Raw genomic sequence first — 13,071 nt, forward strand, 5'->3', positions numbered from 1 at the left:
ACTAATTGATTACAGTGGCTTGTGTGTCATGTGTGGGCCAAGGCAGAGTAGGTAGGTAGGGAACTGGTCCTTAAACATCATCCATAATGAAGGGGCCCAGCTGGAAATTAAATCCTGAATATATATTCTTCCCCCCAGGATTATTTTCATTCAAGATTGGAAACCAGGAGGTGTGGTTTCTACAAAGAGCGTTTCAGAAGGACCTCTTTTGGTGGCTATGAGTAGGGTGACCATCTGTACTCTTTTTCTGTTATAGCCCCACAATCACACCAGAATGCCTCACGTATTAATAACACCACTTTTACTCTCAGAAGTGTCCCGGTTTGAATCATATGATACACTCACCCTAGCTCTGACTTGACAATGTGATTACTCTTTTCCCCTCAAATAGATACTGTTCAGAACAATACATTCTAAAAGACAAATAGATTCATTTAGACATTTAATCTTGATTCTGGCTTTAATTAGCTGTCTGATCTTTGGTGTGTCACTTCAACTCTCAACTTTCTCATTCATACCACCTCCCTCTATTCAGACACTCACCTGCTTCCTCCTGGATTACAACAAGAGCATCCAGCTCAGACACCTGAATATACGTTAAATACACAGATGCGCAGTGGGACTGCCTAGATTCAAAGTTTAGCTCAACCACCTAGTGGCTTTGATCTTGGTCAAGTTTCTCAATCTCTTTGTGCCTCAGATTTCTGTTCTATAAAACTGAGTATCCACTTTATAGGGTTGTAGAGAGGATTAAATTAATTACTGTGCAGTGAGCTGAAGAAGACCAAGCACCTAGTAAGTGGTACATAAGTGTTTGCTGTTATTAATGAGAACTTAGAGGATGTATTTGAACTGTGGTGGGTCATGCCATAGACGCTTCAGAGTAGACTGTAGTCCGGCCAGGCTACAGTCTGGCCACATGGAAGGCTTTTTCAACACTAAGAATCCATTGGTTGTAATTTTTTTTCAGCACTCTAACTAGGGTTCCAGTATAATGTTAGTCATATAGTAGGTGGTCAATAAATGCTTATTACTTGACCTTCCTTAAGCAATAGAGTTTCATCACAGAAGAATCACTATAAAAATATATTCACTAATCCTGGTTTGAAATATATATTGAAACTGTTCCTCATGAGGTCAACTGAAATTGAAAATAAAAGAATAGCCCATACTTAGAAATTCATAAAGTGATCCAATACATAATCAGTTTTATATCTGTTATATATAAAAGGTTTGATAAAATTCTTGCTTTGATCAATAACTTTAAAAATTGCACATATAAGGCTACTGAAATTCAAACCTAATACTTGCTAAAACTGATTGTGCCATTCTCAAAATGTTATTTCTTTATTCATTACGAGGTATTTATTACAATATAGTTCCCTCAAAGCATTTTATTTAATTTTATCAGATGAATCTGTAAAATGAAATTGGAAAAATTAACTGTGAATAAGAATAGTCAAATATCTCAGAAGAAAAATTTAGGTAAATATAATGCACCCTTGGAAAATAGCTTGATTCACATAATCTTCAAGGAACTGCATTATTGTTCATCAGCAGAAATAACAAAGGTTGAACAAATAGAGGTTTCCATTCTTTGTCCACTCAAATTTATGTTGAATTTTGTTGCTAAGGAGCACAGCCCTAAAATGCAGGCAACCTTGAGAAGATTCTTTTGCCACCCATCCTGATCCAATTCTATATTACTCTGGAAACAATGTATAAAACTGCAGAGTATACTGGAATGATAGGAACTCTTGAGATACGCACTATTGCTCTGCACTTACTAGCTCTTTCATCTTGAACAAGTCATTTTAACATCACGGAGGCTCAGTTTCCTCCTCTGAACACTTGAGACTGCTCTCTCTGTCTCTGTCTCTCTCTCACACACACATCTGCCCACCCACACACTCCCACATAGAGCTGTTGTAAAGAAAAAAAAAATGGCATAACAAACACAAAGCACTATGTTACGCAGCACATAGTAGATATTTGATATATGGTTGACCTACCTCTCTAAAAAGCCATGAGCAAAGTTTATATACCACCTTGGCGGTAATGTCCTAGTCTTGCCCTCAAATCCCAAAACCTTATACTTTCTTTCCTTTCACACTCTCAAAATTTGCTGCTTCAAAGGCTTAATAAACTCATTTGCATAATACATAAATCAGGAGTGTCAAGCAAGTTTCAACTCAAAGGTCAAGACTAACTGATTCCAAGTCTTCCTGAACAGCTATGTGGAAGGACGGATTCTTGGGACTAGACACACTGGGGAAGAAATCTAAGGTTGAAGGTCAATGGCGGCCATGAAGGGAAAGCATGAAGGTCACATATCTGCTGTCTTTCTTGTGAAGGATAATGGTAAAAGTTTTCCTTTCTAAAGGCAGTTGAATGTCTATATTAAGTACACTTGTAAGCCAAAAGAAGACCATTTTGGCATCAGCCTGTGGGAAAGCATAAGCAAAGTAGGGGGGAGCCCCCCTGAGGCCTATAAAACCATAGAAGTGGGGGGTTGCCTACATCCTAAGGGGGCTCAGCATTACCTGTCTTATTGTCTGGATCCAAATCTACATCATTTTCTCGAAATGAAAAGTCATTTAACTTTAAAAAGTCATCATTTTTGGTTAAACTTGAACATATCTTTCAAGTAATACAGAAAAAAATTACTTGGAATTATGATTCATTTACTATGATTCTGATTAGTTAAAATCTGTTTATCACCACAAGATAAATTGAAAATATGCATTTCTCTTTTACCCCTGAACCAGGGACCAACTCTACTGCTTTAAATGCTTGATGTTCTAGGAAATTTGTAAACTAATCTACTAAGTCAAAGACATTTTGATTGACTTACTTTTGTTTCAAATTTAAGATTTACTCACTTCTTTTTCTTAACTGACCTAACTTGTCTTGCATTTCTGTTTCAATCCAATGTAACTGAGACAAGCCTCAAACTCCTCCCTACACACACAGAAATGTGGCTTATCTTACTGCCCCAAGTAGATTGAGAATCAAATCGAACCTACGCTTTTCAAACTTCAAGTTTGAATACACAATTTTAAAGCATATTTATGCCCTTTATAAAGGGCATATTTCTGATTTTATGTTTTTGCCTCAAGATTGTAACTAAAACCAGTCATTTTCCTTTGTACTGTGTCCTATTTTTTGACTTCTTAAAAGATAACCTTCTCTTTATCGACAAGCTCTAATCCCCTTACATACAGTGGGCCCAAGCTGAATATGTGGCTTAAAATACAGAAATCTCTTCTTGAAGGAAAACTTTCAAAACTTTCTTAGTATTTGTCCCAAGTTCCTGTTCTCTTACTGCAATGCTTTTATTCCCTATAAATTCAGTACATATCTTAATTCTTTTTTGTTTCTCTGAGCTCCCAAGTCAATCATGGAACAAAAGCACTATTTTTTTTTTTTTTTGTCTCTCATGTAGAAGTTGGCCTCCATGTTGCAGCTCACAAGTGGCATGGGTTGGGGACAGAAAAGAAGTGCTCAAATTATTGGGCCTCATTCTTCCAGTCTGCATTGAGAAGCACTGCAGGCAAGGAGCAGCAGAAATGGACTTTGTTCAAGAATCTGCCTCAGATTACCAAGCTCTTCCTTCCATATTTTTCTTTTTTTGGCTGTGCCACGTGGCTTGTGGGATCTTAGTTCCCCTGACCAGGGGTCGAACACAGGCCCCCTGCTGTGGAAGCGCAGACTCTTTTTTTTTTTTTGCGGTATGCGGGCCTCTCACTATTGGGGTCTCTCCCGTCGCGGAGCACAGGTTCCGGACGCGCAGGCTCAGCGGCCATGGCTCACGGGCCCAGCCGCTCCGCGGCATGTGGGACCTTCCCGGACCGGGGCACGAACCCGTGTCCCCTGCATCGGCAGGCAGACTCTCAACCACTGCGCCACCAGGGAAGCCCGGAAGCGCAGACTCTTAACCGCTGGACCACCAGGGAATTCCAAGCTCTTCCTTCTAAGAACCATTTTTCTACAGCTGAGCGTCATCCATTCACATCACAGTGTGTCATTATTCGAATAGGATGTTCCTTTGGCCTGAGCAATAGTGAAAAGTTAAACTTGAGGCTGAAGGAAAGGAAGAGAATATGCTTTTTGAAGAATAAGACTTAAGGGGAGAGAAGTCCTAGGAAAAAATGCAGACTTGAGGGCTCTTTGGAGCCAGAAAACAAAAGGAGAGTTGGGGCTGGATTGGGCTGGATTTGGGTCTGCGGCAACAGAGGATAATATCAAAAGGCAAGCATGACATGCAGCTTTGCCTTGCTGGGGCCCTTGGTGGTTACAACCATCCTGGGACTCACTGGAAACAGTCTCTCTGCTGAGCAGTTATGACCTCAGCCTCTGGAAGCAGGCTGCTTAGAATCCAGTCTCATCCTGTCCAACACTCACTGTGTAATAACCTCTCAAAGTCTTAGTTTCCTCATCTGTAAAATATGGGGTCAAAGAGGACCATAATTTATAGACTGGTGAATATTAAATGAGATACTCCATAAAAAACTTAGTGCAATGCTGGGCACTGAGTGAACACTCCCTGTTCACGTGGCTTCAGCCAGTCAAGACCCACAGGAAGATGCACAGAGGCCTTACTGTACGAAGACCTGGTCCGTAAACAGAAAGCAGCTTCTATGTTAAGGAACTTCCTTAGAAATAAATCAAGCGGCTTTCACCCTTCCCCACCTACTTTGTTCTATCACTATACAAAACGCTTTGCTGTCCTTTGAAATCTACATTGATTCCTACATTGACATCCTTTGGAGTGTCTTTTGGACATTTTCCCCAAGTGTAGGAACGAATTTTTCCAATAGTATAATTTGAATGTCATTTACATTTGCCTTTATATATTTTTCTTTTCTTTTAATAGACAAAGAGATTGAAGACATGACTCCACTGGAATTATTTCCTTCAGTTTGGTAGAACTTCTTGGCAATGACTGTCTAAGAAATGACTTTTCTGCTATAAGCTGCCCAATTTAATAAAAAGGATAGTTCCACGTATCGATTCCGTGTTAACGCTCATTTGGCATGAAGAACTTTCTTTTACCTTAATAGAAATGTCAGATGTCCTCTGTCTTGGTCATTTATCGTAAGTGGCAATGAAAGCATTCAGGAACATAGTTTGTTCTTTTTAGGGAGAAAACAAGTTCTTTTATAAACTCTGTGCCTAAGCAGTTTCAGAATCATCCTTCTTCCAACCCCCTCCCCATGGCTGTCTCCTGCTATGCCTTCTCTGCGTGTTCCTGCCAGGCTTCTGAGAATACCCAGCACTGAGGGGAAACACCCAAGATTATTTTAAAGTGTCAGTGGAAGTTGCTGAAGTCAGCTCTCAGGTCTGGATGACATTTTTAGAAGCAGAAATTCATGTTGGTGAGGGCAGGTCTCCATTCTGGCTGCTGTAGCTCTAGTCTCCTTGGCCGGCCCTGTCGGCCATAGCTTCTGTGACAGCTATGCACATAGCTGGTGTGGAATCACCAGTAGTACATGCCTAAGGGTGATCAGGCCCAGTGCTTTTGTATTAAAAAATTAAATAACTGGGTTCCCTTCTGCAGATGAAAGAACAACATGAATTTTTTTTCTTTAAATCTTTTTTTTTTTTTTGGCTGCATTGGGTCTTCGTTGCTGCACGCGGACTTTCTCTAGTTGCGGCGAGCAGGGGCTACTCTTTGTTGCGATGCGCAGGCTTCTCATTGCGGTGGCTTCTCTTGTCGTGGAGCGCGGGCTCTAGGCGCACAGGTTTCAGTAGTTGTGGCTCACAGGCTCAGTAGTTGTGGCTGGCGGGCTCTAGAGCGCAGGCTCAGTAGTTGTGGTGCACGGGCTTAGTTGCTCCACGGCATGTGGGATGTTCCCAGATCAGGGCTCAAACCTGTGTCCCCTGCATTGGCAGGCAGATTCTTAACCACTGTGCCACCAGGGAAGCCCAAGAACAACATGAATTTTATCTATTATTTACTTTATTGTGTCCAATGCTCTTTCTCTCTCCATTTCAATATATATGGTATAAATAGTATAAAGATTTTTGTATCCAGAACTAGCCTGTGACCCATCCAGAGAAATGTCAGCTTCTTTGTTGCAAATTTTGCAAATGTTGCAAATTTTTGAAAACACTATGCCTGAAGGTTGTAGCTAATATTGATAGAATTCAAACTAGTATACTCTTCTAGGTGATCTGCATGGATTAATTTATTTAACTATCACCACAACCCTATGAGACAGGTACTATTGTGTTTCCTGTTTTAAAGATGAAGGAAACACATTCAGAGAGGTGAAATAATTTTCCCAAGGTTATACAGCTCGTATGTAGTGAGACAGGAATTTTTTTTTTTTTTTTTTTTTTTTTTTTTGCGGTACGCGGGCCTGTCACTGTTGTGGCCTCTCGCGTTGCGGAGCACAGGCTCCGGACGTGCAGGCTCAGCAGCCATGGCTCACGGGCCCAGCCGCTTCGCGCATGTGGGATCTTCCCGGACCGGGGCACGAACCCGTGTCCCCTGCATCGGCAGGCGGACTCTCAACCACTGTGCCACCAGGGAAGCCTGGAGACAGGAATTTGAATACAGTCTGCCCCTTCCCCTGGCTACATTACATCGCTCGTTTCCAGTTAATTAAGCCTGTGGTCTCTAAGTTACGTTATGAACAATAAACTATGTTAAAAACTATGTTAAAATCAATGTTAAAAAGAATAAGAAGACTTTTATTACGTTTTATTAAATTTCTCAACCAAGAGTATTTAACAGTCATTTGGCTATTGCCACACTGTAACTGAGAGAGTGAAAGACTTGAAAATACGACTATAAACTTTTTAAAACTTAAGTAGCCTCCTGCACAGCCAGATCCCTATCTCCCTGATGTCTTCTGGATTCTCTGGAAAACCAGGGATTGGACTAGATTATTGCTTTTACCCGCTAAGCACTATACATTCATAACTTGACAACAACAATGCCTAGAACAAGGTGAATAATGTTTAGAGCCAGTAAGTAATGTGAAGTGAAACAACACTGTGGTCAGAATTTTACAGAAAAGGAGAAATGGAGCAGAGTAATTTCTTTACTTTCCTTCAGTGTCTGGTCATCTCAGATTTTCCTGTCTTCAAAAAGATGCACTGCCTGGTGGTGCCCACTGTTTTCACAACTGGAGTTATTTTGGCAGTTCTGCAAAACATCTACTGGCAACCAGTAGATGTTTTGTGAGGTCTAAAACTTTTTAAACTATGGGGGAGTCTTCTTCAAGAAAAAGAATACTAATTTATAAACACAAAATTAGTGTATTCTAGAATTACTATAGCAGTCTCTTCACTTGTCTCCTGTGTTCCTTCTCCTTCTAGTCTTATAAGTTTTGCACATGTATAAACTTTAGGTCCCAAAGTGTGTTTGTTTGGAAAAACGGAAATAGGTGACAAATTGAGAGATCCTACATCAATTAAGCTTGGGAAACGCTCATAGAATATTCAGTCTTAGTAATTTCATTATGCACATCGACATAACGAAGGCACTAAGAAGTCCTATATTTTAAAAATCTGCAAAAACTTATCTGTCCATGGAAACCTTTTTTTGTGGAATAGCTATTAGCATTTCACAGACAAAATCAAATTAGGGAAACTCTGATCTAGATTAATCTTCATAAAACATTCATGTATCATGCTTCCTCTCAGATGACAAAAAACATTCCAAAGTTCACTAATGCCTCCAGGATCAGGTCAAAATGAACCAGGCCAGCACTTCAGGGCAACCCCAATCTGGCCTTACGCTGTCTGAACCTCATCTACTGCCTCTTCAAGAGCAAATGGTTTGCTGCAGTGGGTTCTACCATCTTCTGAGCAGCAGACTTATTCCTTAAAGGGGGTACCCAGTTCTGTCCCTCTCATTTGCCAACCTCTCGTGGCATGCTGGTCCATACTCTCAAGACTGGCATTTGGTCCTAGACCACACCTTGCGTTGTTAACTGAATTCTTTAACATCACAGCTTCCTCTCCCCCATCTAACTCCTTTTCCAGAGGCAGAGAACTCCTTTTGTCTGTCTCCTCAGTATCCAGGTGTGCACTGATGATCTGACTGTGCAAACAGATGGCACTAAGTAGACATAAATTGACTGAATAAATGAATTAATGAGTCTTGGTAAACTTCCTTTCAAATCAGTTGGCTTCGTAGAGTGCAGGTAGCCTGGGCATGTCAGGGATGAACATGTGAGCATGTTGAGAAGTCACTGATCTGGCACCATTTCTACCACAACATCCACTAATAGGGAGAAGGTGAACCAAGGGAGGCGTTTTGTAGGGCGGATATGCAGAGCATCTATCTGCCTCATCAGGGTGGCAGGAAGAGATTACATAAACCAGGGCTTTACCAAAAAACATTAGAAGATGTCTGTATATGCAACACTGGGATAAACCATCTTTCGCTAATCATAAAAATACACAATTCTCAGAAATAACTTTTCAACAGATGCTTAATTAGCATCGGCTAACTTGGATAAGTTGATCACTGAGTCAATTTCAATGCCATCTCAAATATTAAATTAAATTCTCTTATTTTCTTAATATGAAGGCTCCTATTTTATCTTACAGCACAGGTTATTTTTCCCTCTAAGTAGAATAAAATTAAACAGGTTCATAAAATATTCATTAACTTACATATGAATGCATATCTATCTGTGCCTCTAAGTTTAAATTAGTTATCTCCTTTAGCCTGGGATGACGAAGTATTTGCTGTAGGTAATTCTCTTAAGTGATTTATCTTTTTGATTGTTCTATTATTCGATCTACGGTCTGAAATGTCTTTTTATTTCTTAGATACACACACCTCTCCTTGCACGTAGTAAAGAGTAACTGATTTAGGCGTTTCATTTATATAATCATATTCACCAGAATCCATATCCAAATTAAATAAATCCATAATAGTGATGTCAGCAGCAGACTACTGGATCTTCACTTAAGAAATACTTTTAGCACAATGTTTAATTAACATCCATCCCTTCACATACTTACAAATTTTTTTTCTTGCGATGAGAACTTTTAAGATCTACTCCCTTAGCAACATTCAAATATACAACACAGTACTGTTAACCACAGTCACCATGCTCTACATTACATCCTAGGACTTATTAAGAGTAGAATGGGAAGCTGTACCTTTTGACCCCTGTCACCCATTTCTGCACCCCTTCCATCCCACCCTTTGCCTTTGGCAAACACCAATCTGTTCTGTACTTAAACAATACATTTGACGCCGATAGTGATGACTTTGAACAAAAGGCAATGCAATCCTAGTTCTGTCCCTGCATGATCTCAAGACACTTGAGCTGGAGTTGGTACAGGGAGCAGATTGGGTAACTGTGGACTAGACTAGGATTTCAAGCTCCACCTCTGTTGATAACCAGCTCGATGACCCTGGGCAAGTCTCCAAGTTTCACTGGGTCTTAATTTTCTTATTTGTAATTTGAGAATGTTGTACTGGATGTGGTCAAATTTTGTTACTTTAATAAGCAAATTTCTCATTCTTTTAAAAGTGTCTCTAAAAGGCATTTGGTTAATTAGGAACTAAAATTAGATTGAACTATAACTAGCTTCCTAGATGCTAAGTTTCAGCCGTATTCCTGGTGCTTCACTGGTATCAGCTCCAGGTTTACTGGGTATCATGTTGCTAGAGTCACTTCAGAAGGAATTACAGGACAAGCCTCTCCTTGAGTGGCCTTTTCTAAAGATATGCATTTACTATATCTATACGAGAGTTTTAACAAGAGGATAAATTGAGTACATTTAAAATAGAAAATACAATACTAAGTTTTAAAAGGTCTATTTAGATTTGCTTTGGAGTTGTCCTTATTGTTGAAGCCAATAGGCATTTAGTCCCATAAGAGTGATTGTACCCAGTAGTACTTCATGAAAAAGAAAAGCCAGACTTACCTGTACATTAGCATGGACAGACCCAGGCACTTGGTGTTTCAACTCATGGGCGGTTGTTTGAGATTTTGGAAGCAGAAAAGGATAAGAAAGGGACCGATATTTTGGTTTCATAATCTAAAATAAAGAAAAATCAGGTAAAAAAGATTCAAATGAAAAAATAGTTCCAGTCTTCCTTACTTTGTGATTATAAAAAAAAATTCAGGTTCATTTGAAAAAGAAAAAGGGAAAGAAATATTAACAATGGGTGTTTCTAGGTGAAGAGGCAATAGATTATTTATTTTTGTTTTCTGTCTACTTCCCAGGGACAGAAAACTCCCTTTTTCCTTCTTTTACCTTTTCGAGTGAGCATTATTGCTTTGTATTTTTAAAGAAAACTTAAATACAACCTAGAGTTATAGAAGTACACAATTGCAAAAATGGGATTATTTTATAAACTGATTTTTTTACTACATTGTAGATATCTTGCAACAGCAGTAAAGCACTATATATCATTTAAAAATAATTTCATAGTAAAATGGCATGGAACAATCATAATTTGTTTAACGATTTCTATCAATGAGGATGTCAGCTGTTTCTCATTTTATATGAATTATTAGATGCAATGTCAAGATAAATGACTTATTGAGTAATTTCTTTAGCTTAAATACCTGAAATAGATTTTGAGCCAAAGGTTACATACCTTTAAAAAGTTTTCTGCAGTTGTACCAATTTATCCTCCCAGGAGCAAGGTATAAGACCATCATAGATCCCAAACCCAATTGTAGGTAACTGCAGCGTTTTTATCTTTGTCAGTCCAATAAGTTAAAAATATTATTCTTTTATTTATTCATTCATTTGCCTCTAAATTCTTGTTAAAAATATTTCCACTATTTCTAAGAGCTCCCACTAACTGTTTATAATGTTATTTAAATGAAAATAAGGGGACACTTTAAGTTGTTAATAAAAGTAAATCTTTTTCCAAATTGTAGGGACAAAATGCCTATAAAATCATTTTATTTATTTTATTTATTAAGATTCTATAAATAAAATGGAATCTTAATAACACCTAGACGATAGGTACTTAACTTAGGAATGTTAGGTCAAATTCTTACAAGTAATGAAGACATCATACTAAGGAAGACACAGACTGGAAGAAAGAAAAATGTCTCCATTTTCTCATACTACTCACTTTGCTCAGAACCGCCTGTCAGAAGCCTGTACCAATATGGGCCCAGGGCAGTGCCAGGATTGGAAGGCCTTGCAAGCTCCAGCTCTCTTACCTGAACGGGGCTCCCATCCCCCTACAGTAGCCCGACAGCCCTCCACGTGACTACCAGCCCCGGCCAGATGCTTAAACGACACTGAGTGTCCCAAGTGTTCAAAGGGTTAAACCATAGGCTGTGATAGTAGCATCATCCCTCCACCCTCTGAATTGTCTGTGGTGTGAAAGTTCAGGAACATTTTCTTTTTCTTTTGCTCAGAGACCCAGGCACTCTGACAACCGGGCACCCAAGAGTGGATGGGTAGCACAGCTGCGGCTACCACAGCCCCTTCTCGCCTCCTTTTCCTGGCCTGTTTCTCTTCATGTGGACTGAATCATGATAAGACCACCTATGTACCTTCGTGAAGTTCCAGCGCTGGATGAAGTGACGGGCCACGTCGCGAGCAGCCTTCCCGTGGACTACAGAGGCGATGTCATGCCATGGCATCCGGGGGGTGGAGTGCCTGTCAATGAAATCTGCCCAGGCGCACCAGGCAAGGTCCTCGCTCACTTATGTGCCCAGAGGCACACAAGCCATCTGACCCCAGCTCTGACCCTGACCACGATACATAGAAGAAAATGTGGTGATGCCCACCGTGTGTATATTACTTGGCTTCGATAGAACAATACCTTTACAGCCAAGAGAAACATAGGTCTCACAGTGAGGAACCCAGTCTCCCACGCACCTCTCCCAAATATGTTTCCACTTCACTTACTAGAGAATCACTAGGCAAGGCAGATGTGAGTTGGTACAAATTATTTAAAGCTGTGTACTTGACATTACATTTTTCTTTTTTATCCTGTTGAAATAATGTTAAGCTACGTTCCTATTTCCTGTTAGATATACAAGCACAGTGATAATCTGAAATGTGTTGTTTTAACGCTGGAAGATGAAGATGATACGCAGAAAAAAGGAGATGATCAAAGGAAGGGAACCATCTCCTGGAGAGTTACAGACTATTACCCCCCTAAAATATGCCTATATGGAAGCCCGAGATTTCCAACAAGTAAGCTCTATTTCATTTTCTTTTCTTACTCTAAGGAAAAGCCCTTAAGTACATGACTGAATCATAGCTTCCAGTGTTTTACCAAATATTCAAAACAGAACAAAACAAAAGATATTAGATCATGCACATGCATACTTGTTGAGATGCTGACAAGGAAAAGACAAAATATAAGCAGCCACCCACTACCCTGGTACTTACCTGCAAAAGGTTTATCAAGTTGAACCCAATCTTTGAAGACAAAATTGCAGTAGTCCTTTCCATGCCAGAATCTGGTTTCCCCATGTAGCTCTCCCACACCCGTCTGCAAACTTTGGATGGAGCCCGTGTCTGTAAATGCAGCAAGACTCACTCAGAGACTGGTTCAGGCAGACCCCAGAGAGGGAGGCTCATCTCTTATTTATTAAACACCTAAAGACTTCTTAACTTTTCTTCTTAAGCCTCATAACTAGGACGGCATGTGTTCATGAGGCTGTGGACTGACAAGGTTTTAAAACCCTCATGAATTTACTATTAGTGGGTAGTTGGGGCTATAATCAGGTTCATCATTTGGCAGTGAAATTTAATATTTTATTCTCACCATCTACCAGATCACGGGAGGAATGGATCACAGGGTTAACTGTGAATAAAGAACTTGCTAGGAGAGACTATGAGAGAGCAGTAAAGTCAGGTCAGGTGGAGGAACATGAGATGCAGAGGCCATAAAGAAGTCATGTCCTTCTTTTTCCTCAACCAATATGGTGCACATCTAATGTATAATTCTTGTCTTTTGCATCTCAAAATGCAAGAACCTCAAATTTGCAGACAGCCTGTGTTCCAGCCCTGGAACTGACTAGCTAAGTGACACTGAGCTTCATCTTTTTGGGTCAGAAATCCTTTATGTGTGAAAGGAAACATTTGGCCCAGATGACATCTAAGATCTTT

At 39.8% G+C, this 13,071-nt stretch overlaps 1 protein-coding gene across 2 annotated transcripts in view; it reads right to left on the reverse strand.

Moving 5' to 3' along the window:
• PLD1 (phospholipase D1) overlaps positions 1–13,071 on the reverse strand; it is a gene marked incomplete at its 5' end in the record, with an annotated part of 113,912 nt that overhangs the window by 50,090 nt on the left and 50,751 nt on the right. For both annotated transcript variants that reach the window (XM_082654763.1, XM_082654762.1), the window contains 3 exons: positions 9,904–10,017; positions 11,502–11,620; positions 12,349–12,477. In XM_082654763.1, the coding sequence (XP_082510889.1) occupies positions 9,904–10,017; positions 11,502–11,620; positions 12,349–12,477 (362 nt within the window). The remainder of the gene's footprint in view (positions 1–9,903; positions 10,018–11,501; positions 11,621–12,348; positions 12,478–13,071) is intronic.

Source organism: Grampus griseus (genome assembly GCF_964374135.1).
Source record: "Grampus griseus genome assembly, chromosome: 5".
Classification (NCBI taxonomy): Eukaryota; Metazoa; Chordata; class Mammalia; order Artiodactyla; family Delphinidae; genus Grampus; species Grampus griseus.